The following is a 27,328-nucleotide window of genomic DNA, read 5'->3' as shown; positions in this document are numbered from 1 at the left end:
CACTATTAGTCAATGGAAAAATTGGCGTAGGCTATATTATTATACAATACATAATAAGAGTCCATTTCCCACAAAAATCGTTCAGGGATTGGGAATGATTTAAAAAAGTCCCCGCCATCTTGCGTTCTCGATGAACTTGTCTAACTAAATAACGCTCATGTAACTTGCCGTCCTCAGCAGAGCAGTTGATTTGAAGAGTTGGACGGCATTAGATTTGAGCTGATTTGGAAGCAGTGACACTTCAGACTCGGGAGGGGGTCGGGAATGATGCATGTATCCTATGATTCACACACAGTGAGCTAACCTCCTTAGCTTTTAAAATCTTTGTTAAACACAGTTAATTACAATTGACATAAATAGTAACAGGATACACGAAATATTCAGCTTTCTTGGCTACTTTTTTTCCCTTTATTAAAGGGATAGTTCACCCCAAAATGAAAATTCTGTCATCATTCACTCACCCTCAAGTTGTTCCAAACCTGTATAAATGTATTTCTTTTGATGATGGAACCCATAGTAAGGTAAAAAAAAAAAAAAAAAACTACGTAAGTCAATGCGGGGCCCATCATCTCAAAAGTCTACAAAAAATCGTCTTTATGTTCAGCAGAATAAATACATTTATACAGGTTTGGAACAACTTAAGGGTGAGTTAATGATCACAGAATTTGAACTCGCACACACACACACGTCCAATTATGATTACGATCATTTTTGCCAAGGTAATGTCACTTTAGATATGAATTTCCCTATCTTTATTCTGTTTATTGTAATGGCTTTCATGCCTCATTTAGTAGGATTAATTATATGAATGCGTATATTAATATTTATCAGGGTGTTTTGAGGTCACAGTTGAATTAGCTTCAGAAGTCAGCACTGATAGTAGCCTACCAAGGGGGCTGTTGAAGAAATACCAAGTAAATTTGAGTTGAACGCTTGAGTTGAATCTCTTTCAGGCAGGATTTACTTAGCATTTCATAATGTTTGGCTCTGTACAGAGTAAGCAAATGAGAAACACAAAGACAGCACCATCATCTCTTTTTTTGACTCAATAGCGAGGTGGTTGGCAATCACAATGGCTACATCAACAACAAAAAAGTTTATAGTTAAAAAAAATCAACAGATTTAATTATGCATATGATGCAGTAATTTGTATATATACATTTCTTTCCTATAAAATGCTCATGTTTATGCCGAACATGATGACGAAAACTAACATTTATGGCACATTTTCCCCAGTATATTATGCATTACTTAAAATACATAAATGTGTAAAACAAATATTTTGGCATTCAGATGTGTGCACGATACTTTATCCAGAATTTTCTTGCGATCAACTTGCAAACTAAGCATACTTGGAGGAAACATATGCATCCAAAACACATGCACTCTTTCTGATATAAACAATAATTCGTTCAGCCACTGCTTTCAGCATAGAAGGCACATAAAGATATATAGTTTGCTACTTTTACAAATAAAGACAGCACGAAAAGAGCAAGAAATGTAACGTGCAGAATATACTGAATGCACACAAGTGCCTTTGCATTGAGTACAGTAAAACATGCAAGTATGTAATAGAGTGCAAAATAGAGTAAGGCGTAAGATGTGTATAAAATGTGGCGTGGCTTCATGTCCTCTGTGTCGCTGATCATCCGTAGCCTCTAATCGCTTCCACCACAGAGCTTCAGCAGTAGTTTCTTATAATCCCCTGAAGTGTCTCCCTATAAATGCACATTAGTTTGATTACACATATTGTTATGGATCTGTCATTTTCATTTCTCAAAAAATGTAACGCATAGTTTGAGGGGTGGTTAACACAGGCACTCACAGATATGGCTGTGTATAGAGATTTCCCATACATCTTTGCGTATTCCTGACGAATGTCCAGCATGTCCACCTCGGAGCGGGTCACCATGATGCGAGTCAAAGTGCGATCCTTGGTTCCTGCTCCCTGTGCAACCAAAACAGCGACTTTTGTTTAGTTTTTGAGCGTGCTCTGAAACCCTCTCGAAACTCTTAGGCCACTTCCACCTTTCTTCAAATCAGAATCCATGTACCGCCTAGTTATAACCAGTGTTCCTCCACAAATGATTTCAGCATTGAGCAAACCTTATAATAACATTACGGTTACTATTAATAATATTACTGTCGTTATAATTATAATTACATTATATATTATGTTATAATATAAACAGTTTGCAGTCCAATTCAAAATATTATCAGGTTTCACACTCTTTTTGACCTGTTCCAGTCATTTGTAATTTCAGACCTTGGCATAGCTTAAAAAAAATGTAAAAAAAAAATTGGGCTATTCAAATTATAAATAAAATAAGAATGGGCTATTCAATTGAGTTTTTATATTAAAATGTTATATTAAATATGAAATAATTATCAAATAAATGCATAAATATTTTATTATCAATATAAAGTATAAAATGTAAACTAAATATAATATAAATATATATATACAATTTTATATTATAATTTATACTTTTTATTTATGTTTAATTAAAAAATAAAAAGTAACAATTCAAAAAGAATGTATTCTAATCTAGAAAGATTTTATTTTTTTTTATTTTTTTTTATAAATAAATCACCCTATAAATACATTAATATAAAAAATATTTTTTCCAACTATAAATAAATCTGGCATACAAACTAGAGCCACTCTGTGTACTTTTTTTTTTTTTTAAGTTGCCAGCTACCGCCAGCATTTTTGATCATTTTCACAAAATTTTCATGGCCCCCTGATTATTTTGCTATATGAATATCTGAACATGCAATATATCAAAAGAAAGAACAGAGCTCTGCTTCATTTAAATGTGTGTAAAAGCAGCGTTTTGAACAAAAAGCTGAGAAAATCACGTTTTTGTCAAAGACTACAGTGCATAACCAATGCTTTTGTTTCGTGTTTCTGCTTTTTTGCCTGTGTTTTGATTCATAGATTTTGTATCAGAAGATGTGTTATAGCGCCCCCTACCATATAACAGTGAAAACACTTATTGCTGGAAAATTCCGTCAATGGCGGGGAAGCATTGTTTTATAAATGATGGAAAATTCCATCAACGGCAAGGAAAGAGTTAACACAGTTTGACTTCAAACAAAATGACTTCTAAACTATGGCTTTGTTGTAATTAATCATGATTAGGCTTCTCTTTTCCACTAACACTAGACAATACAGCTGAACCACACAGAGAAGAACGAGTCTCACCTTCATGGCCTTGTAGAGTCTCTCAGCAAAGTAGGCCGGTGTGTTCTTGATGCATTTCACTGCATACAGAGAAACACATTTAGACTCACCATATGCAAATCACCCTGCAGCTAATAATACATCTAACAACACAGCAAGCAAGAGAATCTTGAAACTTAAATGGACAAATAAAACAAAATGAAGACAGACCAGGCATTCATCTGAAAGTGAAAGTCATTTAAAAGAGAAAAACGGACTGTTCAGAACAGCAAACTGAAAAGACACACCTCGTTATGAACATGTCACAGACTGAAAGGAAGTCATGCACTATGAAACAGCAAGCACATTTGTCAGCTACTTTATGTGTTATGGCACACTTATGGTTTATGAATCACGTTGTGTGATTAAAAACATATTACCACATATTTACCCTATAACAGCTTTACTCTTAAACGGGCAGCAGGATGGAGAGCAAGTTAAAAAATACAATTATAAGGGTTTAATGAGAAGATTTCCTCAAACGATTATAGATGGCAGATCAGAAAGCTCACCGACAGCCAGCATGCCACTCTCCAGGTCTCCAGACATCTCTCTATCGATACTCTTCTCGATGTCTCTGCCACACATGTGCTGGTACTCATTAAACACTGCAAACAGAAACACACATAATGCCTTAATACAATTAATATTTCTGTAAACACAGAGATCACAAACAAACGGTCGTTAATGAGCATGGGAGAGTACAGCAATGAACTTTAAAACACAATCAATACTTTTAATTACAAAGCAACACCAACATATTGTTCATTAAACTGTCCCCTCTGGATGAATGGAATACTAGCTTACCGTTTAATAAATATTCTGCAATATACACTGTTGTTCAAAAATTTGGGAACAGTATGTTTTTGTTTTGTTTTGAAAATAATTGGTATTTTTATTCAGACAAAAGTATATTTACGGAATAACGACATTTATAATGTTACAAATTATTTCTAACGGTCTAATCCTGCAAAAAAAGTTTAAACTGTTTAAAAAAAAAACATTTATAATAAGAAATGCTTCTTGAGCACCAAATCATATTAGAATGATTCATGGAGGTTCATATCATGTGACATTGATGCTGAAAATTCAGCTTTGCCATCACAGAAATAAGTTACTTTTTAAAAATGCATCAAAATAGAAAACAGTTCTTTTGAAATGTAAGAATATTTAACAATATTACTGCTTTTGACTGTACTTTAGAGCAAATAAATGCAGCCTTTAGTGAGCATAAAGAGGGTCGCACACCGGACGAGAAGCGCAGCGCCATGCCGCGTTTTTAAAATTCGAACACATTATTTTCTACGAGTGTACACACAAAAACACAAAATGTTCAAAATCTTGCCGCGCCACAGAGCTCCATTTACATAGTTTTATACATTAAATTTACATTTATTTGTCTCAAATCGTTGTTAATGTATACTGACTTCACCCTGTGCTGCAATATACATTTAGTTTTACATTCATTTACAGAAATCAGCTGCTTGAATGAAAATTGCTGATGTTATTGGATTTTCAGGTGATATTCTCAATTCATTCAGTTAACGGACGCTCTGAGGTAAAGTGTTCAGACTGCAGGCTTGGCAACGATTGTATTTAATTGTACAGTACTATCATAACATAGTACAGTCATTATCTTAGTTCCATAATTTTCTTAAACATAACAATATCAGTGGCCATAAACTGAGAAAGTGCTCGTCCAGTGTGCAGTTAGTAAGTAGGTTGATTTAGAGGCGTATTCAAGTGTTTCCGCTGGAAAACATGTCCAGTCATGAGTCAGAATTCTCATAATGACAACTACAGCCTTGGCAAGAGTTGGTTGACTGCAAGGCATGATCCAAAACTGAAACTGTGGCTGCCCATGTGGAAGAATTGGGAAGTTCTACACACTTTTAAGGCCCAGATATACTTCAAGCTAAATTGACGAACTAACGTTCTTAAGCCGGATTTGAGCCAAAGCAGCAGCTATGTATAATACATCATAATCACTTCTTATTCAATATGTAACAGTACAGTAATCTTGACAAACAGGTTTGGAGATTTTGCTCTTTCCCTATTCAAGTAGAGATGAGCTGTACCAATTACCTAGAAAGAAAGCAATCTGTGGGTGGCACAGAGAGAACAGCCCTACCTAAAAAGGACTTTAACTTGATAAAAGAACTCTACTATTGCAGTCGAAGGGTCATGACGTACCTGCTCTGAGGTGAGCTTTGCTCCGAGCACACAGGACGGCATTGAACTTAGACTCATCTGTGCCGAGTTTATTTTCCCCTGCTTGATACAGATTCTGCAGCAAAACACAAATAAAGTATAGTAGGCACTCTTCAAAGACTGAGGAATGAATATATATATATATTTGAAATATTTCAATAATTACCTGAGCATCCTGTTTGGCTAATGATATGTCCACTTTATCACTCTCATCACGATTACCCTTTAAGGTGATAACAGGAAGAATCACTGATTTGACTCAAACTCAAAATATGAAGTGTTCAGTGCACTAACTTGGATGGGTTAAATGCAGAGGACTAATTCTGATTATGGGTTACCATACTTGGCCCTCACATGTCACTTTCACTTTTATAAAACAAAAGCACAGCATCGGTGTACCTGGGCAAGAGAAACCAGAAGTCTGCGGAAGTGTCCAGATGTTTCACTAATTATGGCATCGTCCAGTGTTTTCTTATTCTCTAAAACAGGAACATTGAGTGTTATCCATCACAACTCACCACGCTTTATTGTCAAGCTTTAAATGACATGTACCATATCCTTGATTGGGAAGTAATCAAATCTGTAATTGCAGAGGGAAGGAATTAAGTGATATGAGTCAAGTACGTACCAGCTTTGAAGATTTGATTGATTTCTCGGATCTCTGCATTAGAGCGAGAGGCCAAGATTTCAATCAGACAGGCTTCATCTGTCCCTGCTCCCTGTGAAACAATCAGCAGATTACTTTTGTATTAATGGCATATCAAAACATCGAATCAAATCTTTTTTTATCCGTGCACTGTAAAGGAACAGTTCACTTAAAATGTAAGCTGTTGTAGATGCGTGTACATTCTTTAGAAATTCTCCTTTTGTGTTTGGTAAATTGTTCCTTTAAGGCCCAGAGAACAGTGTTACATATTAGCCTATGGTTCAATTGCTAAATGATTTTGACTTTTATGCTCACCAAGGCTGCATTTATATGAACAAAAACACAGTAAAAACAGTAATATTGTGAAATATTATTACAACTTAAAATAACTGTTTTCTATTTTAATATATTACAAAATCTAATTCATTCCTGTGGTGCAAAGCTGAATTTTCAGCATCAGTGTCACATGATCCTTCAGAAATCATTCTTTTTTTTTCCCTGAATTCTGTTAATAAAGTACTTTCACAAACCTTGATTGCCTCTCTGATCTCACTTGCATCTAACTGAGCTGGAGTCTTCAACATGGCCAGCACCACTCTCTCAAAGTTCCCTGAAAGCTCAGACTTCAGGTCCTTGACCAAGTCCTGTAAACAATGGGTTACATGAATGCACAACGTTGCTTATCTTAAAGCTGCCGTCGGCAACATTTTTTTGATCAAATTCAGTGAAATTGACACTATAATCCGACAGAACAACATAAATAAGGTGGTTTTAGAAAAAAACCCGAGCTTCTAACTCCACCTGGAGCGTGTTATTTTGTTTTGCAAAAATCCACCGCTCCCAGATCATCGGGTCTAAACAGTGAGATCTGACTGTCAATCACAGATCCCCCTCCCTCGCGCAGACGCGGACATTACAATATCACATGCACACAACACGCCTGAAGTTCGCCTGAAGATTGTACGAAGCGTGATGGCAGAGAGAAAATCTAATAACAAGCTTCCAATTCCTCGGTTATTGCTATCTATGGATAGATTAGCCAGGGCAGCCTACCTCCGAGTCTATGGTGTTGATCGATGCTGAAGAGACGGACGCGTTCACAGAAAATCAGGTTCACGCACTGATGATGGGCGGGTGCTCGTTGGTAGTGGGGGAGGGGCATGAGAGTTGTAAACATTAAAAATTGTGTCTAAGTCCACTCAATCTGCCAGACTTGCCGACGGCAGCTTTAAAGACCCCATAACATAATATGGGCTTTGTTGTTTATTTGTTAGCCATTTAGTTCTTTTCTGCATTGGGGCTTTGATGATATACATGCAAGTGTTGACAAAATTATCTTAGCCTCTTTATTTTTAGTCTTCGTCCTTTGGGAAAATGGACCAAAAATACTGATGTCTCATCTTGTACTCAAGGAGCGTTTACAAACATTTGTCCAATCAAATGCCCTCTAGAATGAGAAAAGTCCCTCCCACTAATACCACCTGCCTCTTATTATATAATAGCAAGTAGCAACTCATGATTCACAGCTGTTAAGAAAGATGACTAGCTGTTTAAAATAAACCCATGTGAAATAAGTCAAAGCTCTGGAGGGACTGCCGCTCCATCTGCTGAACAGCAAATATCGAAAAATCTCCAATGCTCTACATTACCTTTCCGTAGGCAGTCTTGTAGGACACCAAGAGAGGTACACGCTGCTTGGTGGAGCGACTTCCAAGCAAATTAATGATGGCTTGTTCATCAGTGCCTGTTGAAACATGTGCTTGTGTATTAGCAGCATAATAAACAGATGAGTCATTTTCAGGGAAAGCTCCTATTGTATTCCATGTTATTCTAAAATAAAGCTCTCAGTATTTGAACATCTGCCGTCTGTATCACAAAGCGGTCAAACTTAACAAGATTAATAATAGATAGAAATAAAATAAAAAGAACAGAACACCTTTTACCCTCGAGGGAAATTAAGTGACGCTGCTTGCCAAGAAATAGAGTAAAGGCCTCGATTATTCTTCAAGCGAAATCAAAGAAAAACATAAACAAAATCAGGCCAAAATGATGTTTGTTAACCGTTTGTTTCAGGTTTTTGTTTCAAAAGTATGCTCCGGCTGGTAAACATTAGTCTATTGGTTTATTACTCTATTACATAATAGGTCAGTTTGCTCTGCAGCTCCGACCTTCTTCGACTTGGAAATCTTCTTCATTTCTTCCGTTCAGTATTTATTTTGTTATTGAGAGGAAAGCGTGCAGCACATTTTTACATATTCGTCTCAGAAGCATGGGCAGCGTCGGCATGTTCGCTAACAGTATGCCAATTCTCAGGTATTTCAAACTTCTTTTCATCCGTAAGCGAAAAGCGAGAGAACTTTGCAGAGAATATATCAAGGCCTTAAGTGGAAAATGAACATGAAACATAACCCACCGAAGCCCTTCATGGCCTTCCTGAGGACATCCGCGTCTTTTAGCGGATCAGCTCCGGGGAAGTCTTGGATGCTCCCTCTGAATCCACGCTGCAATTGAACAACAGGGAAGTTAGGACAAAAATATATAATGCAAAAAATTCCACACACAAATACAATTAATTATTTAATTGAGTTAATTTCCTGTACATTGATAGCTGGAACAGCAGGTGCACCTCCTCCGTAACCTCCGCCGTATCCGGGCATGGACGGGTTGGGTGAGGGTGCTTTGGGATAGCTAGGCACGGAAGGATTGGGTGCTGGGGCGTTTGGGTAGCCCGGCATCTGCTGACCAGGGGCTGGCCCACTAGGGTATCCCATTCCTGGACCTTGGGGCATACCTCCTCCTGGCTGAGGGTACAGGCCATAGGGCTGGTTAGGGGAGGGGGCTGGTGGGCCCCCAGGTTGGGGGGCGGGATAGCCACCAGGCACTTGAGAGAACATGGATGGATTTGGGCTAAATCCACTATTTGCAGCGAACTGATTTGCCTGTGATGGAAACATTTGAGGGGGGGCGAAAAAAGCACAAAGCAAAAAGCAAGCATGACAGTTAGGACAGTAGAGCAGAAGTTTCAGGAAATTAAACATATACAGCCTTGAAATGACAATACTGACGGACAAAGGGATGATTAAGGCCAGGACAGGGAGATAAGGAGGATGTTGAACAAGTGTGCATTCATGGAAAGGTTTGTTTGCATAGGGTGGCTTTGCACTGAAACGTTTCTGTTGACTTAAGCCACTCGCATCATATTGCACATGGTTGTCACAGTGACACTGTTTTGTAACATTTAAATGATGGAAGAACTTCCACATTCACAAATTTCCCCTTGCTGTGACCCTAAATGCAGAAGTACTGCAGAGGAGTAATGAAACCAGTTCACACTACACAAATAATTATATCAAAAGCAGTGGTTAACCAATATGTGTGTTTTAATGGCTGACACTCACACCAAAATCTAGAAAGCAAGGTAGCCGATTGCCAGAATATAAGTGTTTCTTCAACTTTTAGCCACTTTTACGTCCCAGAGGTTGAACTACACCCAAGGGCAGCATACATTTTAAATTATGACACAGGAAATTCCTTTTAGTGATTTATAAACCTTCCCTTGTGAAAAAGAGGTGTGCTTGATTGTATTAAATATGCACTTGTAGTGTACTTCAAATATTAAAAGTATATATATTTTTTAAAAACTGTACTTGCAGATAAAATAACAGTAATTAAATAAAAGGCCACTAAAATGTACTTAAAAAGAGAACACTTTCTAAACACAAGTACACATTTAAAAAGTGCACTTTGTAGTCATATCCAATTAAAAGCTTTACTTTAAAGTACATATTAAATCATTGTTTTAATAAACTCGTCACTCTTTAAAAATGTACACTTTTTCTGTTGTGTTGACCAACATATACATGTAAAGTACTTAATTATCATTTAACTGTAGTGTGTTGTTCGATGTTGCATTTAAAGTTAATGTTTTAAATATACTAAATTGCACCTGCATCGCTACAAATGTGTAATTACAAATATACCGTAGTTAAATACATACAATTTTCAATAGAAATGATATTAAAGTATATTTTAGTTTACCATAAAGGCTTGTCAGTATATTCAGCAGTGCAATAAATAATAAATACACTAAAATTAACATGAAAATAAGTGCCCCAAAACATTATATTCAGTTTGCACTGAAGTATATTCTTTTAAAGTATATTATTTCTGCAATAAGTACTCTTTTTTTTTTTTTTTTTTTTTGTATGCATAGTGTACATCCTTTTCACAAGGGATAACTTCAAACACATTTAAGTAACCCTCTCCGCTAGAGAAAGAAAACCAAACAATTTCAATTCTTAATGATATTACTTAATTACATGGCTCTTTGTCTTGGTATCTTAAGTAATTAGACAATGTCTATGCTTTTGTGCACATCCCAGTTTTGGGTGAATTATTGCTGCAATAGTTAAATGGATCCACACTTGTTCACATTTCCTCTGTTGAGTAAATTTGATTACGGAGCAAACTGTAAGAAGCTTGTGCATCAGTAAATCGAACAGGGTCAAATTTGTTGGTCAAAGCACATTTGGATGACAGATAAATTATAAAAGATCAATGTCATGGTCACAAGAGCACAGTTTTGTAAAAAGCTGATAAAGAAAGGATTTGATGCAATATCAGCCAAGGCTGTGGATTTCATGCTGACTGGAATCAAATTACCTGCATCTGTTAAGAATGGAGACCAATGTCATTTCTGACATCGTTTCATTGTAGAACTTACCATTCCTTGGATATTTGATGCATTGAATCCGGCATTCGGCAAATTATCCAGGCCAATAGGAGCACCCCAACCTCCTGCAAATGCATGCATTTAAAACAAGAACATAAACAAAAACCTAAAACCCCACACAAATTATGACTGAACAATATCATTGCACTTCACAGTTAACATGACATCAAAACCACATTTACTTATAATAAAAAAATGTGTTCCTGATATTATTGTGCACGGTTCTCTGGTGCATGTTCTTCCAAATAGAAAAATCTAAAAACTTGGTCTGCCTTTTAAATTAATTTTCTTTCCGACTGATGTCTCAGATCTTTCTTACTTTTCAAAGCACCTCCAATCACCTGACTCAATTCTGCTATATAATGTCAACATTCCAGCCAACAATCCCAAAAATTCATGTCGTGCATCTCGCTTATTGACTATCCTGTCTCACATGTCAGATTACAGAAATAAAATAGGCTGTGAACATCACTTCATGCTGACTTCAAAATACAGTGTGTATAAGGGAAATCTGGATACATTGTGTATCACATGTCAGGCTAATAATAATCTAGACATCAACTTTTGATCATTATTCTGTGCAGTACCCTGAGGGCCCCGCATCACCCCATCTTGTAACTATATTTTTAAAAAAATCCTTTTTAGTTCTGAACCTGTTTTGATGTGATTTGACAAAACAGATAGTTATTTCAGACACCTGTCATGCCTGAGGCGTTCCCCAAAGCATCATCGACGCAGTGAGAGTTCCCTTTCAAAAGGGAACAGAAACACTGATGAGTCCAGAGCAGCCGGTTTTGTTATGGTGAAGTGTCAGGTAACACTGCACACTGACGCATAATTAAGATATTGCTGCTACGTGTTTGTACATCTACTTTTAAATATAAAATTGAACTCTTATAACTTGTATATTTGGTCAGTTGACATGGAATAATGCTTTTTATGATTAATTGAGTAAATTACTTTATGGATTAATTTTTAAATTAATTTGCCAAACCCCAACACCATTTAAAATGATCAAGTGAAGGCAAAATAAATAAATACACTACAATTCAAAAGTTTGGGGTCAGTAAGGCTTTTTTAAGAAGCATCTTATGCTCACCAAGGGTGCATTTATTTGATCAAAAATAGAGTAAAAAACTGTTATATTGTGAAATATAATTCCAATTTAAATGAATATTTTCTATTTGAATATATTTTGAAATGTGATTTATTCCTGTGATCAAAGCTGAATTTTCAGCATCATTACTCCGGTCTACAGTCTCACATGATCCTTCAGAAATCATTCAAATTTTTTTTGTTGAAACCAGTTGTACTGCTTTACAGAACAGAACAGTTCAAAAGAACAGCATTTATTTGAAATAGTAAATACTTTTGTAATGTTAACAAATATTTCTGTATGAACAGTCAGATATAACACCAGATAAAACAAAATAGCAAAAACTAGCAATCTGTTTCACTTTTAATTTGATATGCAATGCATGTGACTTCAGCAATATGAATACATTCATGTTTGACAGCGCATATAGCAAATTATCTGCTTATATTATTATCTTATAGCAAACAATGTGACATTCAGTAAGTAGTAAATAATGAACAAATCATCTGTTTTCAATGCACTACATGAATGTGTGCAATACCTCTAGAGTCTAGCATTTATGTTCTCTCATGTGCCTAGGAGTTAAGCACCACAGCGAGACCATGATAGACACGAGCAGAGGCAAAATGTACACACTGACAGCCACTGTCAGTTTCTGTATGAGAAAGTGTCATGGCATCGTGTTGATGCTTAGAACTACTACTGCAACTGATGGAGATACACCGGATATTGGCTACCCTGTCTGAACAGATCAGATTTGAGCTGACAGTGCTAAAGATCAGATCTGAAAATAAAATCAGACTTGTGAGCAGTGTAGAACAAAGCCTTAGAGTTCAGAATATTCCGTTGAATAAAATACTACTGGTAAACAAAACATAAGAAGGTCAAAATTTCTAACATGTATACACACCAAACAAAGCATATTTTGGTATGGAAAAATAGCTAAACCAAACATATTTGGTGAGACACTATCCAACAAGTCAAGGGTTTCCTCCCAAAAAGAACATGTTGTGAAACATTTAAATGCGTTCATTCAATAATATAATCCATGTGGCCTCTGGCACAAAAACCACTCACAGATCTCTGTCTCTCAAAAGAAGAGCCTCTAAAAGAATGCACGTCAGTACAAGACAATGCTAGAAGCCAGCTAGCCTTTTTGACAAACTATACATTCAGTCGGAGTCACTCAATATATATATTTTTGGCTCCACCTAAAAGTTCCACATTACAATGTCAACATCATTGTTCAATGAAAGCATCACTGAACAAAGTTGGTTTGTCCACTGACTTCATGACTAAAACATAATTCAACATTTCAAACACAAACCACATGCAGTTTCCTGGTTTTACCGTGGCTCACCTGAGCTTGGAGGAGCATACTGCCCTGGCTGGCCGGGATAGCCACCTGGCTGGCCGGGATAGGCACCTGGCTGTGACGGGTAAGCGCCAGGTTGGGGAGGGTATCCACCCGCCTGCGGGGGGTACATCCCAGGTTGAGGGGGGTAGCCCCCTGCAGCAGGAGGGTACGCCCCTGGCTGAGGTGGGTATCCACCGGCCTGAGGAGGATAGCCCGTCTGGGGAGGATAGCCTGGATAGCTCATTGTCATGCCTGAAATTGAAAAAAGATTGGGTTTCTTTTACCAAAATTGCATGAAAATTCATAAGCTTGGATTGGAGATCAGAATAAATAAATAAAAAGATTGCATAAATTGCTTAAAAAATGCATCAGAGGCGTCATGCATCATTCCAAAGTCATTGGGTAAATGTCTGAAATAAGCAGTTAGCACAAGCATGTTTCATTCGATGGCATAAAATACATCAGTAATACCTCATTCTTGATTTTTGAAGCTTTTATGCTTCTTGAAAAAGGCGGTTGCTGATCTGTGGCTAAAGAGGACTGCAGATGCTGTCAGGAACATTTTCAGTGTGATGTTTAAAGGGATAGTTCACCCAAGAATGAAAATTCTGTCATTATTTACTCACCCTCATGTCATTCCAAACCCATAAGACTTTAGTTCATCTTCTGAACACAAATGAAGATATTTTTGATGAAATCTGAGAGCTTTCTGTCTCTCCGTTGACAGCTACGCAACTACCATTTTGACGCTTTAATTTTTAAATGTGAATAAAAGCCAAAATTCAATCTGTTCATCATATAAAGCAATCAAATCTCTTCAGAAAATTTGGACTGAACCGCTCAATTCATATTAGTTTTACGATCTCTTTATTAACTTTACGTAGCGGTCAACGGATAGGCAGAAAGCTCTCAGATTTTATCAAAAAGATCTTCATTTGAGTTCCGAATATGAACGAAAATCTTACGGGTTTGGAACGACATGAGGGTGAGTAGCTGATGACAGAATATACATTTTTGGGTGAACTATCCCTTTAATCATCACACTGAAAACGAATATATTCGCTAATCTGTTTTTACAGCTTGTTGAGTTTATACTCATCCTCTCGCAAACTATTTTAACTCAAACTTTCAAACTTGTAGATTTTAAATCAAGACTGAAAAAGTTGTCAGAAGCTTAGTGGTGGTGATGTTGAAGTTGTGCAACCGTGACGTAGTTTGTTTATTGTTTTTAGGTTTCAACATTCATGAAAAGTTGTTAAGGTTATGTTGATACACAAAACGTGTAAGAATCATAAACTATTGTTGGTCATAGAGCTTATTTTCTGCAACAATCCAACAGTCAATGGGAAAATCCTGCCTGCAAAAAATACGTCATCACTGCAGAGCTCCATTTAATGGGATAGTTCACCCATAATTTACTCACCCTCAAGTTGTTTCAAACCTGAATGAGTTTCTTTCTTGTGTTGAACACAAAAGAAGATATTTTGAAGAATGTTGGTGATGCTGATGCAGAAATCTGTCTGGTCACCAACATTCTTCAAAATATCTTCTTTTGTGTTCAACAGAAGAAAGAAACTCATACAGGTTTGAAACAACTTGAGGGTGAGTAAATGATGACAGAATTTTCATTTTTGGGTGACCTATCCCTTTAAGGGGATACACAAGCTTCAACCATTAGGCTTCATTACCCAAACATCACACTGCATCTGCTCCTGTGCTGCTTGACTGACGGTGTCAATGAGCCCTCAGAGAGCACAGACTCCTGTACATCTATAGCTGTAAATCATCATCTGCTGCTCTATATGCTTACTAATGCATAAAAAGCTTTTGATAAATTATATTGTCCAATTTAAATCAAAATCACCACAGAATTGTGTAAATGGCCAGATTACTGATATTGCTGGCGTTGATTCAGTTTTAATTAAGTAGGTCATAGGCCCATTTTTTTTATAGTTTTGCAAGCATGTTCTATTATAGAAAAACATAACTCATTTCCTTTTAGGTCAGTTTGATGACAATCAAAACTGACACCTTCTGCTGTGTTTAACACCTGACTTGAGATGTTAAGCTTGAGATGTTGGTCTGCAAAAGAGCAACATTTCCCTTTAGTGTGCCAACAACTAGCTTGGAAATTACAACATATTTTAACAAAAAAAAACTATTTATTTAGCTAAAGTTTGTTTCACTTTTTTGTACATAAACTTTTTATTTATTTGTAAAAATAGAGTGTCTAATTCACTCTTTTTTTACTTCTGACATGACTGATCAGACTTCTCAACATTTCCTTTGAAATGCACCAAAACATAAGTGGAAAATAGTGGCTATGCTCTCAAAATCAAGCCCTCAATATTTATTTTACACCAAACATTAACAGCAGTCAGTGTGTCTCAACGAGAAGTTCCCGTTTTGTCCAAACCATGGAAACACATTACATAAACTAGCCTAAAGCTGAAGCTCTGCTGCTATATAATACTACAGTCATGTTCAGGAAGTAAAACTCCCATTCATATTTTCCACAGGGAAATAGTTTTTTAGTGATAACGTATTAACCTTTCAACACTGATGTATCAAGAGCTCTGAGGTTGTTAAATGATAGTACCGTAGAAGCCACAAGTCAGTGCTTTTAAATGCAACTTTAAAAACATTTAATTTTTTACTAGCCTATCTAAATACACCACCTATAATACTGAGGACAGCTCCACCAATCAGAAATCATCACTGTTACCATGGAAAGAAAGATTATTGCAGTGACAGCCCACCCCAAAAATAATGAGGTCAATCTCCTGATTGAAATATACACAGTGTGTACGGTTTTTGTGAGAGTAGAGATCGACTCAATTATGCCATCCGCAGTGCTTTATGGGAGTGAACAGGGCTAATAAGATCTTTTAGTGTGCGTGTTGCTTTTAATGTGTGTGTGTCAGAGTAACCTCGTAGCTAAGTTAACGTACAAAATAAATTTTTCATTTACATAAAGTTTTTACTCCCGGAACTGTTGAATTCTATAGCCCTAAATCTGGTTAGACACCATATTGAATTTAACACTGACGTAAACGAGGCAAGGGATAGACTTACAGTCTTTAGTTTACAATGAATGACTGTAAAGATCCTAGATTATGTAATTTTCATAACCCACAACTTTCAAAGCTATTTTCTGGAGCTTTCGTCCACTGAAATTTTTCGTCGCCTGGACAATGTCGGTAACGGTAAGGTATGTTGTTAAACAACAGTAGAATCTATTGAATACACTGTACCTATTCTTCACAGCCTCGTTTTCATTCCTGTCAAACAATAAATATGGCACTACCCTGTCCCTGACTAAGGTCTATAGTAAGCGGTATCATGCTCTTTTGCCTATGCTAAATAACTAACTATTGAGGCAGTGAAGAAAGGCAATGCTCTCTGCAGCAGAGAAATACAGTACACGTACAGTGCATGGGGCACAAATTATATGGATAGCATGATAGGAGCCGATAAGATATGCAAAATGGTCTTTTATAATATTGCTCATTAATTAACCCTTGGCACATTGCCTTAGAAGAGTTGTCCATAGTATACTTACAAATAGGTCAGTATAATATTTAGCCTATGTTCATGCTCTATTTGTGGTCATGGAAACTAATACTGATGTATTTGAAAGTTATACACTTCATACAGTCTTATCACCTTTACTCAGTGTGGGAGCGGTTTGTCATAGCACCTCAACACCTGCCATAAAACACATTAGAAGTTGTGTAGAAGGAAGGGGCAAACAGACTTTTAGAGATGAACCCTGTGGTGATAAAAAGCACCACACCTCAACATATGATGCAATCCACACGGTTAAGATTTTTAAACTTACAGATCACAATGGGCCTCATTTGTCAATCTAACATAGAAACGAGTGCAGAAATCATCTCATGACACATTATGTCATCTTGTGAAACATTCGTATGCCAACAATGGAATTATGGAATGCAAGTTCACCCTAATTAAAAAACTTGCGTACACAAGTTGAAACCTGACGTAAGGCAATCACGTACATATCGATAAATGCCAAGTTTTGAGTGGAAACGATCGCACGTTCGTTCATACGTTTGTTTCATAAATGAGGGGCACTATGTTGATTTCAGTCAGGCCTTTGCAATCACACATTATTTGGGGCAGAAAAAAAGGCTTTTGTTTGGCCTAATTTTTAAGAATGTTTATGCCATGGAATGTCAAAACAATGCCATCCATCACAATACAAACTCTTTTTGACAGTAAGAGTTTTACTTTCTCTACAGCATGGGGTCTTGAACAGGGCAAGATTCCACCAATTATTTTTGTGAAATAATGAAAATATGTGTTGAAACTATACATAAAATTAAAAACAAAAAATACAAATAAATGACTCTGTACATCTGATTAATTGAATGACTCTGCAAAGTAAACATCATAAAGTATGTAAATAAATGAATATGGTACTATTTACTTTTTAAAACAGGTTCTTTAGTAGCATCTGTTTCCACGAAGAACCGTTAACATCCATGGAACAATTGCATTTCCATGCCATAAAAGGTTATTTATAGTAGAAAAAGGTTATTTAGATAATTGAAATGTTCTTAAATCTAAGAAAAAATTATTATTAGTTAATTGATAGATTTTAATCTATCTCTCTCTCTCTCTCTCTCTCTCTCTCTCTCTCTCTCTCATTTTACATTTTTATCACAACATATGTAGGCTATAGAGAATTCCTGCGAGAGCCCAACACAGTAACATGAGCAAGACATCTGAACACTATTATGTGCCCTAATTATTTAAGACGAGACATATTTCCATTGAGGCCTAAATTACAAGTGGCACTATTAAGGTTTTCAATGTCAACAACAAAATATGTGATTATCCAGGACCAGATATAAACTTGCATTTTGATCTATTCCACAAAACAGTGTCAGTTCGAGTCTTGTCTATCGCGACTGTATTTAAGACAAAATGTTCTGTCACATTAAAACATGTTTTCGCTTCATACAACATTACACTACAGAATTTTCTGGATTTTGCTGGAGAATCTTAAATTAGTTGGAACCTCAAATATGCGAAGCGAAGATAAAAGACATAAGATTATATTAATACTCGACATTATGGGCGTATGCTGTAAATGTAGCTGGAAGAAGGCTTACAAGACGCTTAAAATAACGCCGTGGAATGCAGGAATTACAGAACAGAAACCGCATAAACGTTAACATAACAGCTCACTCAATATCGTTATAACTATTTTAATAGTATAAACGTTAAAAAGACCGAATTATGGCGTAAAGAGTATATGTTACTTACAGTTAAAACAGAAGGCCGTCACTTCCTAGGTACAGAGTAGGCTACCTCTGTGCTCGAGCGTGAGACACGCAGCGTAATATTTAATGAGGTGGGTGGGACTCATACTTTCCATGACTGTATCACACCAAACAATCTTTAACTAAATACAAAACATATGACTCTTTCATTCACCATGACTCAAGATGTTTGGTAATAAAGGAATGACTATTGTAATCTTTCCATAAGCCTGTCAAATATGGCATGCATAACCTATTGCGGAATACAGTTTAAACTTAACGTTAGTTGCATAAAATGCGCTGTAATCACGTTAAGTACATAGTATACCCTATTGGGTTCCTGTAGGTTGTGTTTTTTTTATTTGTTGTAATTTTTTAATATTAATATGTTACAAAATATAGGACAAGACACACAAGACGGAGTAGGATCACGCCCTAAAGTCAGCCACGCCTACCTGTGCGTGCGTATGACGTCCATGTGTGTTTACAGTAGGCTAATTAGGAAAAAGCTATTCTTTATTCTTTTCATTGATTCTTCACAATCCTTTCAGTTAAAAGATCTAATCGGTTACTATAAAGGTACAACTAATACTCTAATGAATTACATTGCTAATTTTTGTATTTTGCTTGGAATGTTTTTTTATTCATAAGCAAAAATGATCTTAACTCGCAACCTACTTTTTCACATTTCTTAATTGAAATTGACATTTCTTAAATCTCTTGGGTTAATTAAAACCAAGAAAAGTGACAGATTCTTCAAATATTATGATAAAAAAAATGTGGGTGCATAATGTTTTTAAGAAAATGTAGTACATTTATTTCATTGTTGTCTTAGATTAATTTATTGTCATTTATTGTCACTAATCTGTACAGGTTACAATAACAACTTATTTTGCAACCATCCTAAGATAAAAAACAAAACTCTTTTGGTTTCTCATGATGAAAAGTACAATACAGTCACTCTTGTCATCTGAACTGATCACAGAATATGGAGTCCCTGACTTTGGCCTTAATGTATCATTTAGCAACAGAAGTAAATAAACCCAGTTATTAGGGGCTTAGAACTCAATATGAGTCCAGTTTGTTTGTTTTTTGACTATGTGCCATTCTCTCCTAGAGTATAAGACTGATTGAACTCAGATTAAACATGCTTTCACAACTTTAAACTTCCAACTGTACATGTAACCTATTGCATTGTCACTGCATGTATTTGCATGTAAATTGCTTCAGTAAGAAAGCACCATATATGTGAAGTAATTAATCACTAAACAATTAGACAGACCACATCCATTGCAGGCCTATTCTAAATATGCAACCATTGCAACATCCTCTGCAGGGAGATTGCATAATAATTATATTGAGGACATGTTCTGTAAAAGGAAATGTGTACTTTCTCAAACTAGTAATCATATATATAGTTTAAACAGTGATTTTTTTTTTTGTTCCTATAGCTGCAGCTGAACATGTCTCAAAAATGTGATTTATTTCTTATATTCAAATATGCTAAATGTATAAAGTATGTTATAGTATATATACAAATACAAACGCACCACATAAAATATATTAAAATTTCATTAAAATGCAGCTCTTATCACAGTTTAAAAATCAAATTAAAATGACAAAAAACTGTTAAAGTTTCTCAGTAGAATCTGATATCCGTGGAATAACATGGTCCCCTATGGATAAGATGGAGACAGCAGTGGAGTTCCTTGCTGATTGGTGAGCCAAGTAAACACCAAAAGTCACCTTAGAACAAGAGCAGAGGAGAAAAGAGAAGTAATGTGATTTTCATATATCAGACATGCCATTTCTTGTAAAAGCAATCAAATGCAGAAAATAAGAATGAGAAGTTTTGTTTTTACAGACTTTTCCACTTCTGCATTCAGAAAGCGACCTAAGGGGTTCCTGGGTCCTAGTGGCTGATTTTTGATCAACTCCAATCATCTGACAACGGCCACATCTCCCCATCACCTTCAACAAAGCATAAAGAAGAGACCTGAACATCTGTTTGATTTCTTGCCAATTATGTGTCCATTACATATTTTTACCAACCTGAAACTGGGTGCCTCCTACTGTCAAGTGAGACCAGTCGTCCTCTGCAAACGGCTCCTGTCCTGAGATGACCAGATTCGCCCTGAACCGCTGAATGAGCTGCTCCATGTCGCTCCGTGTTCCTTCATTCTCACAATCGTGCCTTTAACATGCCAAAGATAACAAAAACATCCTGAAATAATGAAGACATTTACTTCACATATGCAGAGTACTACTGGCTGACGATTTAAACAGACAACCTGGCCATTTAAAAGTAATCTATTAGCCAAAATGTTATACTAAAACACTGTATTGGTCATTTGTAGCTGTTGTAAGTGAATTGGGCATTACTATACCTGTTGGCAATGTGCTCTTGTAGAAAAGACACACTGGCTTTGTTAATAAGCAGAAACTGTGCCTCGTTCACCAGAGAGAGAGCAGTGGGACAACAGGCTGGATAGGGAGACATCAGGAAAAAAGAGAAATAAGTGTTGACATAGAGTAACTACAAAGTACAGAGATATATTATAATAGTTTTCATAGACTATTAGTTATAATAGCTTGGAAAATCTGAGCAGAGTTTGAGACAGTCTCTTCTGAAACATCATTTCTAGGTTCGTATCTCTGAAGAAAAATCAGAAAAGTCTCCAATTAATCTAACTGATTTGCGGAGGAAATGTAAAAGAAACAACTATAAATTGCTTTCTGACTTCCATGATTTAAAAATGACGAATTCTGAATGCAAGCGCAAGTAATAGGTCTAAAATTGAATGACATAATATACTGAATCTAATGCCGGGAACACAATACGCAATTTTTACTACACGAAAGTCATCGGATCTCTGTTCTTCTCACACTGCACGACTGTGCTGTTGTGTGCGCATTGCACGGCGGATCAGCAACAGTCTTTCTAGCGCAGACACACTGTCAGTTTAACCTTCATCAATACCACTAACACTTAGTTTACCTATACACATGTACACATACACACACCTGGGCTTAATGCAATAATGACTCACACCCACCCCATGGGTAAGACATGTCTAATGGGGCTAATGCAAAAATAGACTGGGCAACAGTATCTGTGCAATGGCTTTTTGTGTTCTATTTGTTGTATATTTTTAGAGTATTTATTTAAGGGTTAAATGTATTTTCTATTCATCTTTGATCATGTGTGTAGCCGGCATAAATATTAATCCTTTGAAGGATTAAATTTAAACTACATTATTAAAGATTTCAGGATTTTGTAGCATTCCAGAAAACAAAAACAAATCCAAATGCAAAAGTTGTATTTTACATTTCCCTCGTCCAAATTTCATATCACGCAGGAATTCCGGTCTCTGCCTTATAAGACGACAAGGTTTTCCCAGAAACTCAGTAAGCCAGGCTGAAACTTCCTCCCCACAATCCACTGTCTGAACCCTACACCAAAGACAGATTCATATTAAGCTACAACAATATTCATAAAAAGCTGCAGTATTAAGCTACAAGCTATACAAATATGAAACAGTTTATACATTTTAAGCTCAACAAATGTCTAAAAGCATGCCGTAATGATATAAAATAATAGGGCTCAATAATATTTTTTGGTGGGCTTGTGTTTTATCTTCATACCTGTCACCGCAAACTTTGCTTTGGGATGTTCTCAGATCTGAATCCTCTAGACTGGTCTCCAAGGGTACAGCGGCCGCTTCCATGCCTGAGACGAGAGAGAGTGCATTATTTTAGCTTATCATTTGAACACATTAAAATACATTACTAAAGAATATATTATGAATGATTTGGGTATGTAGTAACATTTAAACTAATCATTTGATACAATGCAACATATTGTGTACATACTGTACTTATATTTAAGAAATACCTGCATGTAATCAGAGCTGTACGTCATTTCTGTAATTACATCTAGAATTACACTGTTGACTCTCTCCTTAAACCTATCCATAACATTCCCGTATTCCACCTTAATAGCAGAATTTTGTAATACAACATGAAAACAATATTTTTTATGTAAGTGCATTGTAGTTATAGACATCTATTTTAAAGTGTGACCATAATTTAAACTTTGACCTTAAAATGACAGACACATTACAGAATAAAACCGAAAAAATATGTTTTTCATTGTTTGTTTTATAGTGTCTTTTGGCACATACAAAGAAATAACATGGTACCATCTGATATTATCATTGTACCACGCCACTTGCACTGTCTACTAAATGAAAAGGTGTAATTTCACATTATCTCATGAGATGCCGGCAGGTATTGTAGTGATGTTCTTTGTATTACACTACTGGGGGAATGCAAGAGTCTGACCTGAGACCTGCAGCTGCAGTGTGTTGGAGGCCAGACAGATGATAGGTTGGATGAGACACAGTTTTGGCTCCCGTTTCTGGCTCAGACAAACCCCATTCTCATTCACAACCATCCACAAACGGTCATACAGCAAACCCTGTGGTCCCAGTGGCCACTCTGTCACCTGTTGGGTCAATCACAACAACTGAGTACTTGCCATGAAAACTGATTGCATTACATTAACCTGCTTTTCATTGTCAACATATACAACATATTTCTGTACCTCAAATGATGCACATGATTTGACAGGGTAGATAAAGAGGTTGGTTAGAGTATGGCTAATGCCATTGTTCTTTCCTTCTTTTGACACAGTGCCTTCAGATGGTGTTGTTATTCTCTCAGGTGAAGGGGTGATAACTTGCTCAATCTCATGTCCGAGTTGACCATTAGTTATTGATGGCAGGGGATAAGATGCTGATGACTCCATCGGTGCAGCTGACTTTAACCTGGTTATTCTCGTTTGGTCCAGGATGAGTGGTTTGTTCACAAAACAATTCACAACAAACCGAAGAAAGTTCTGACAGTCCTCAAAACTGGACATATATCCAAAAGACACACGGATGGATCCTGTGGGATGTCCGTCAACCAGATCAATGTTGTCGCCGCAGACATGACCGGCCTTGAAAAGAACCATTCATTAACAATTACTTCAAACATCTTATTATCATCATCCATCCATCCATCCATCCATCCATCCATCTGTCTGTCTATCTATCTATCTGTCATCTTCAATCCGTCTATATATCTATCTATCTATCTATCTATCTATCTATCTATCTATCTATCTATCTATCTCTCTGTCTATCTCTCTGTCCTCTTCTATCTATCTATCTATCTATCTATCTATCTATCTATCTATCTATCTATCTATGTTCTATCTATCTATCTATCTATCTATCTATCTATCTATCTATCTATCTATCTATCTATCTATCTATCTATCCTCTTCAATCCATCTATCTATCTGTCTATCTCTCTGTCCTCTTCTATCATCTATCTATCTATCTATCTATCTATCTATCTATCTATCTATCTATCTATATATGTTCTATCTATCTATCTATCTATCTATCCTCTTCAATCCATCTATCTATCTGTCTATCTCTCTGTCCTCTTCTATCTATCTATCTATCTATCTATCTATCTATCTATCTATCTATCTATCTATCTATCTATCTATCTATCTATCTATCTATCTATCTATCTATGTTCTATCTATCTATCTATCCATCCATCCATCAATCTTCATCCCTAAATCCACCCATCCATCCATCCATTCATCCATCTATCTATATTCGTCCATCCATCCATCCATACATCCATCCATCCATCCATCCATCCATCCATTCATCCATCTATCTATATTCGTCCATCCATCCCTCTGTCTGTCTGTAAGATCTTATTGCCAAGCAAACATCAAAGTTTGTACTGGCAGACGTCCACTTACTTGTAAATTACTCTTCACATTTTGGTTGCTGATAGCCAGATAATGTTGGCAGGCTCCTGTGTTGCAGAAACAGCCTGTACGAATATGAATGTTGAAGAGACTGGCCATTTTGTCCACCTGGCAAAAAAAAAAAAAAAAAAGCAAACACAAAAAACAATAAGCAAAGACAAAGTCAATCTTTTCTAATTCTTATGGTTTAGATTTTGCAATTTGTATCCAGATTTATTAGAAACCGTTTTATTTAGATAAAACAGTTTGCAGTATGTGTTTATACAGTAAAAATACCTTTTTTTACAGGTTAATCTGGGGAGAACGTAACACAACCCAAAAAACATTTGGCAATTCCTGACTGACCTGAGAATACCCTACTGTTTGTCCGTGACAGTCCAGTAGACTAAAGTTGAGAATTGCACCCTGTTCAGCAATATTCTGGAAGTCGCTATCACAGTGGATCTGCGCCACAGGCTTTCCATTGCTATGACACAGGCACGAGAGGATAATATAGGTGTAGCGAGCCAAACCAAATGTGTGAAGCTGAATGTTCATCATACTCCCTGAAAACCAAAAACATCCACTTTTAATGTAGGTCATCAGAGTGAGAATCCTAAACATGTTAACCATAAACTTATGAACCTGTAAGTTTCTGAAGCGTTTCAAAACCATGATGGAGAGAAATAATGTCAAGGAAGGAGATTGTGCCATCCTCAAACCTAATGAAGTCATTAAAAAAAGAATTACACATTAAACAAATATTGTCAGCTACAGTAGCGTCAACTATGCTGCTTGCCAACAATTAGAGGTCGAATATCTATTCTTACCTGCTAACATTTGGCTTTGGTACAAAATAGTTCTCTTCTACAAGATACGCTGCTGCTGTCCCTCCTCCAAAGTAACTTTTTCTCAAGACCTCGGCAGCCTCATTCCTCACCAGCAAGGCTCCAAGTCCAGTCGGGAAGCCAAACATTTTGTAGAAGGATATTGGCACAAAATCAGCGGGGTATTGGCTTAGATCCAGAGGAGAGCAGCCTACAAAACAGGCAGCGTCGAGGAGAACAAACCATCGACCACGGTGCTCACATGCTGGATAGAGCTGTTGAGACTGAACTCCTTTCACGTAGCTGAGGGGATATTTCCTGCCTGAGAAGTTACTCTGGGCAGGATAACAGAAAAGATGAGGTGTAGAACACTCCTCCTCTCCATTTGTCTGAGTCTGGGGTTTTCTTGCTCTTGCTTCCACTTGGTGAGGTAGAACAGGAACTGTGCCAACTCCCTGGAGGGCGGTCACACCGCGGATGCCCACCACAGAGGTGTGGTTGTCAGTGAGGAAGCAGAACTGGCTTCCAGGCTCTTCTTTTGACACGGCCTTCCAGGGGAAAGTGTCCGCCACTAATTTCAGTGCTGCAGTACATCCTGAAGTGAAAATCACGGAGTACTCTTCAGGACACGTATTAAAATGTTCCAGTATCCTGCAGGCGTTCAAAACAAAGAGCTATCACATATACATTATGTTATCAAGATCTTAATAAAAATATTAGCTGCTATAATACTACTAAATATTACTAACGCTCAATCTGTCTCAATTCAGGCCAATTTCCCCTGTATGCGTTTCCAATCCTTTTTTTTGTTTTTTTTTGTATTAGGTTATATATATATATATGTACATACACACACACACACACACACACACACACACACACACACACACACACACACACACACACACACACACACACACACACACTTTTTTTTCTTTCTCTCTTTTTGGGTTATGCTCTAATGTTCTTTTTGAAGGAAAAACTCAAATAAACACTTTTACATCATATTATATTGCTTTTGTATCTGTTTTTAATAATAATAATAATAATAATACATGGTAATATATAGTCTTCTTTGTTCTGACTGTTGAAAAATGGGTGCAAAAGGTCTTACCTGTATCTGACACTTTCCACAGTGTCGTGTGTTAGCCTACTGCTGGGATTATGACTGTGGGGATTGCCTGAGAAAGAAAAGAATGTTACGATCAACAGCAAATTATTATTTTGATGTTATGAAGTTGTAAATTCAACAATGCATAGTGCATAATGCATACGATTGTTCATCAGTGTAAAGGAACTCACCATAAACATTCCTAGATATGTCATCATAAAATTCTTTAATCTGAGATTCAGGAAATAGCGTGGTCCCTGCATGATCAAGGTATGTAACACCTTAAAAAGAGAAGGAAGAACATTTCAGCGTCCACTACTCAGCCTCTAGGTGCAATTCACAATAAGACCAACGGAGGGCGCTGCATTCTAACCAAAAGACAACAACTAAAGAGGAAGTAAACAGTGCGGCAAACAAACTTGGTAGAGGGCTGCTCTTAATCGGTTATTTACTACACAAACCTCATTGACATATACATTTTTAAACCGTGAGAGTAGGTAACATCACCACATGCAGTTATTGACATGTTACTGAACGGGGAAGGAGGTTTTAAGGACTTTTTATTTTATTTTATTATTATTATTACCTTTAATCCGTTTAAATTCCCGATCTATCAGCTCTTGTTGATCAACGCCGTAACCGTAATAGTGCCAGAAACTCCTAAAACTCTCAAAGGTACACAAGTCCTGGAAGTCCTGCAAAGGCTGAGTCTCCATTTCTGTAAAGTCAGGAACACACAAGAGCTCCCTCTTTCGCGCATTTATGTATTACTCACTGTGTCAAATTGATAGAAGCGAGACCAAAGTCCAGCTGCAATGTGACTGTTGGTTTTTCTGCAGGACAAACAGAGTGGTTTCATTAGAACCTCATGACGTTTCTGAAGCATGTCTGATGGACTCACGTGCTGAGGGAAGTAAACTCAAAGAATACTGATCACCAGACCTACAATTAACTGGACAATATATTACATACACTACAGTTCAAAATATTGGGGTCAGAAAGTATTTTTTTTC

At 36.7% G+C, this 27,328-nt stretch overlaps 2 protein-coding genes across 3 annotated transcripts; both read right to left on the bottom strand.

Moving 5' to 3' along the window:
- Nucleotides 1–945: 945 nt before the first annotated feature.
- Nucleotides 946–18,701, bottom strand: anxa11a (annexin A11a). Of its 2 annotated transcripts, none has more exons than XM_079635971.1 (15): nt 18,564–18,701; nt 13,272–13,520; nt 10,807–10,880; nt 8,684–9,022; nt 8,497–8,584; nt 7,733–7,827; nt 6,614–6,727; nt 6,066–6,156; nt 5,837–5,916; nt 5,604–5,660; nt 5,420–5,513; nt 3,739–3,834; nt 3,209–3,267; nt 1,826–1,948; nt 946–1,718 (listed from the first exon to the last, which is right to left on the bottom strand). In XM_079635971.1, the coding sequence occupies exons 2-15, from the start codon at nt 13,516–13,518 to the stop codon at nt 1,659–1,661; spliced, it is 1,617 nt and encodes a 538-aa protein (XP_079492097.1). In that variant the 5' UTR covers nt 13,519–13,520; nt 18,564–18,701; the 3' UTR covers nt 946–1,658. The 2 variants fall into 2 exon arrangements, with proteins under 2 accessions (XP_079492097.1, XP_079492098.1); XM_079635972.1 differs by having other exon boundaries at nt 8,684–8,884.
- Nucleotides 18,702–19,373: 672 nt separating this feature from the next.
- Nucleotides 19,374–27,177, bottom strand: mocos (molybdenum cofactor sulfurase). Its single transcript, XM_079635825.1, has 15 exons — nt 26,902–27,177; nt 26,507–26,596; nt 26,319–26,385; nt 25,208–25,855; nt 25,023–25,099; nt 24,744–24,943; nt 24,390–24,506; nt 23,166–23,561; nt 22,904–23,066; nt 22,205–22,289; nt 21,888–22,012; nt 20,947–21,043; nt 20,612–20,753; nt 20,426–20,530; nt 19,374–20,305 (listed from the first exon to the last, which is right to left on the bottom strand). The coding sequence occupies exons 1-15, from the start codon at nt 27,029–27,031 to the stop codon at nt 20,189–20,191; spliced, it is 2,559 nt and encodes an 852-aa protein (XP_079491951.1). The 5' UTR covers nt 27,032–27,177; the 3' UTR covers nt 19,374–20,188.
- Between the last annotated feature and the right edge of the window lie 151 nt (nt 27,178–27,328).

The sequence above is a fragment of the Phoxinus phoxinus genome, assembly GCF_949152265.1.
Source record: "Phoxinus phoxinus genome assembly, chromosome: 14".
Lineage (NCBI taxonomy): Eukaryota > Metazoa > Chordata > Actinopteri > Cypriniformes > Leuciscidae > Phoxinus > Phoxinus phoxinus.
The sequence above is the reverse complement of the archived record's forward strand: the minus strand, read 5'-3'. Positions and strand labels throughout refer to the sequence as shown.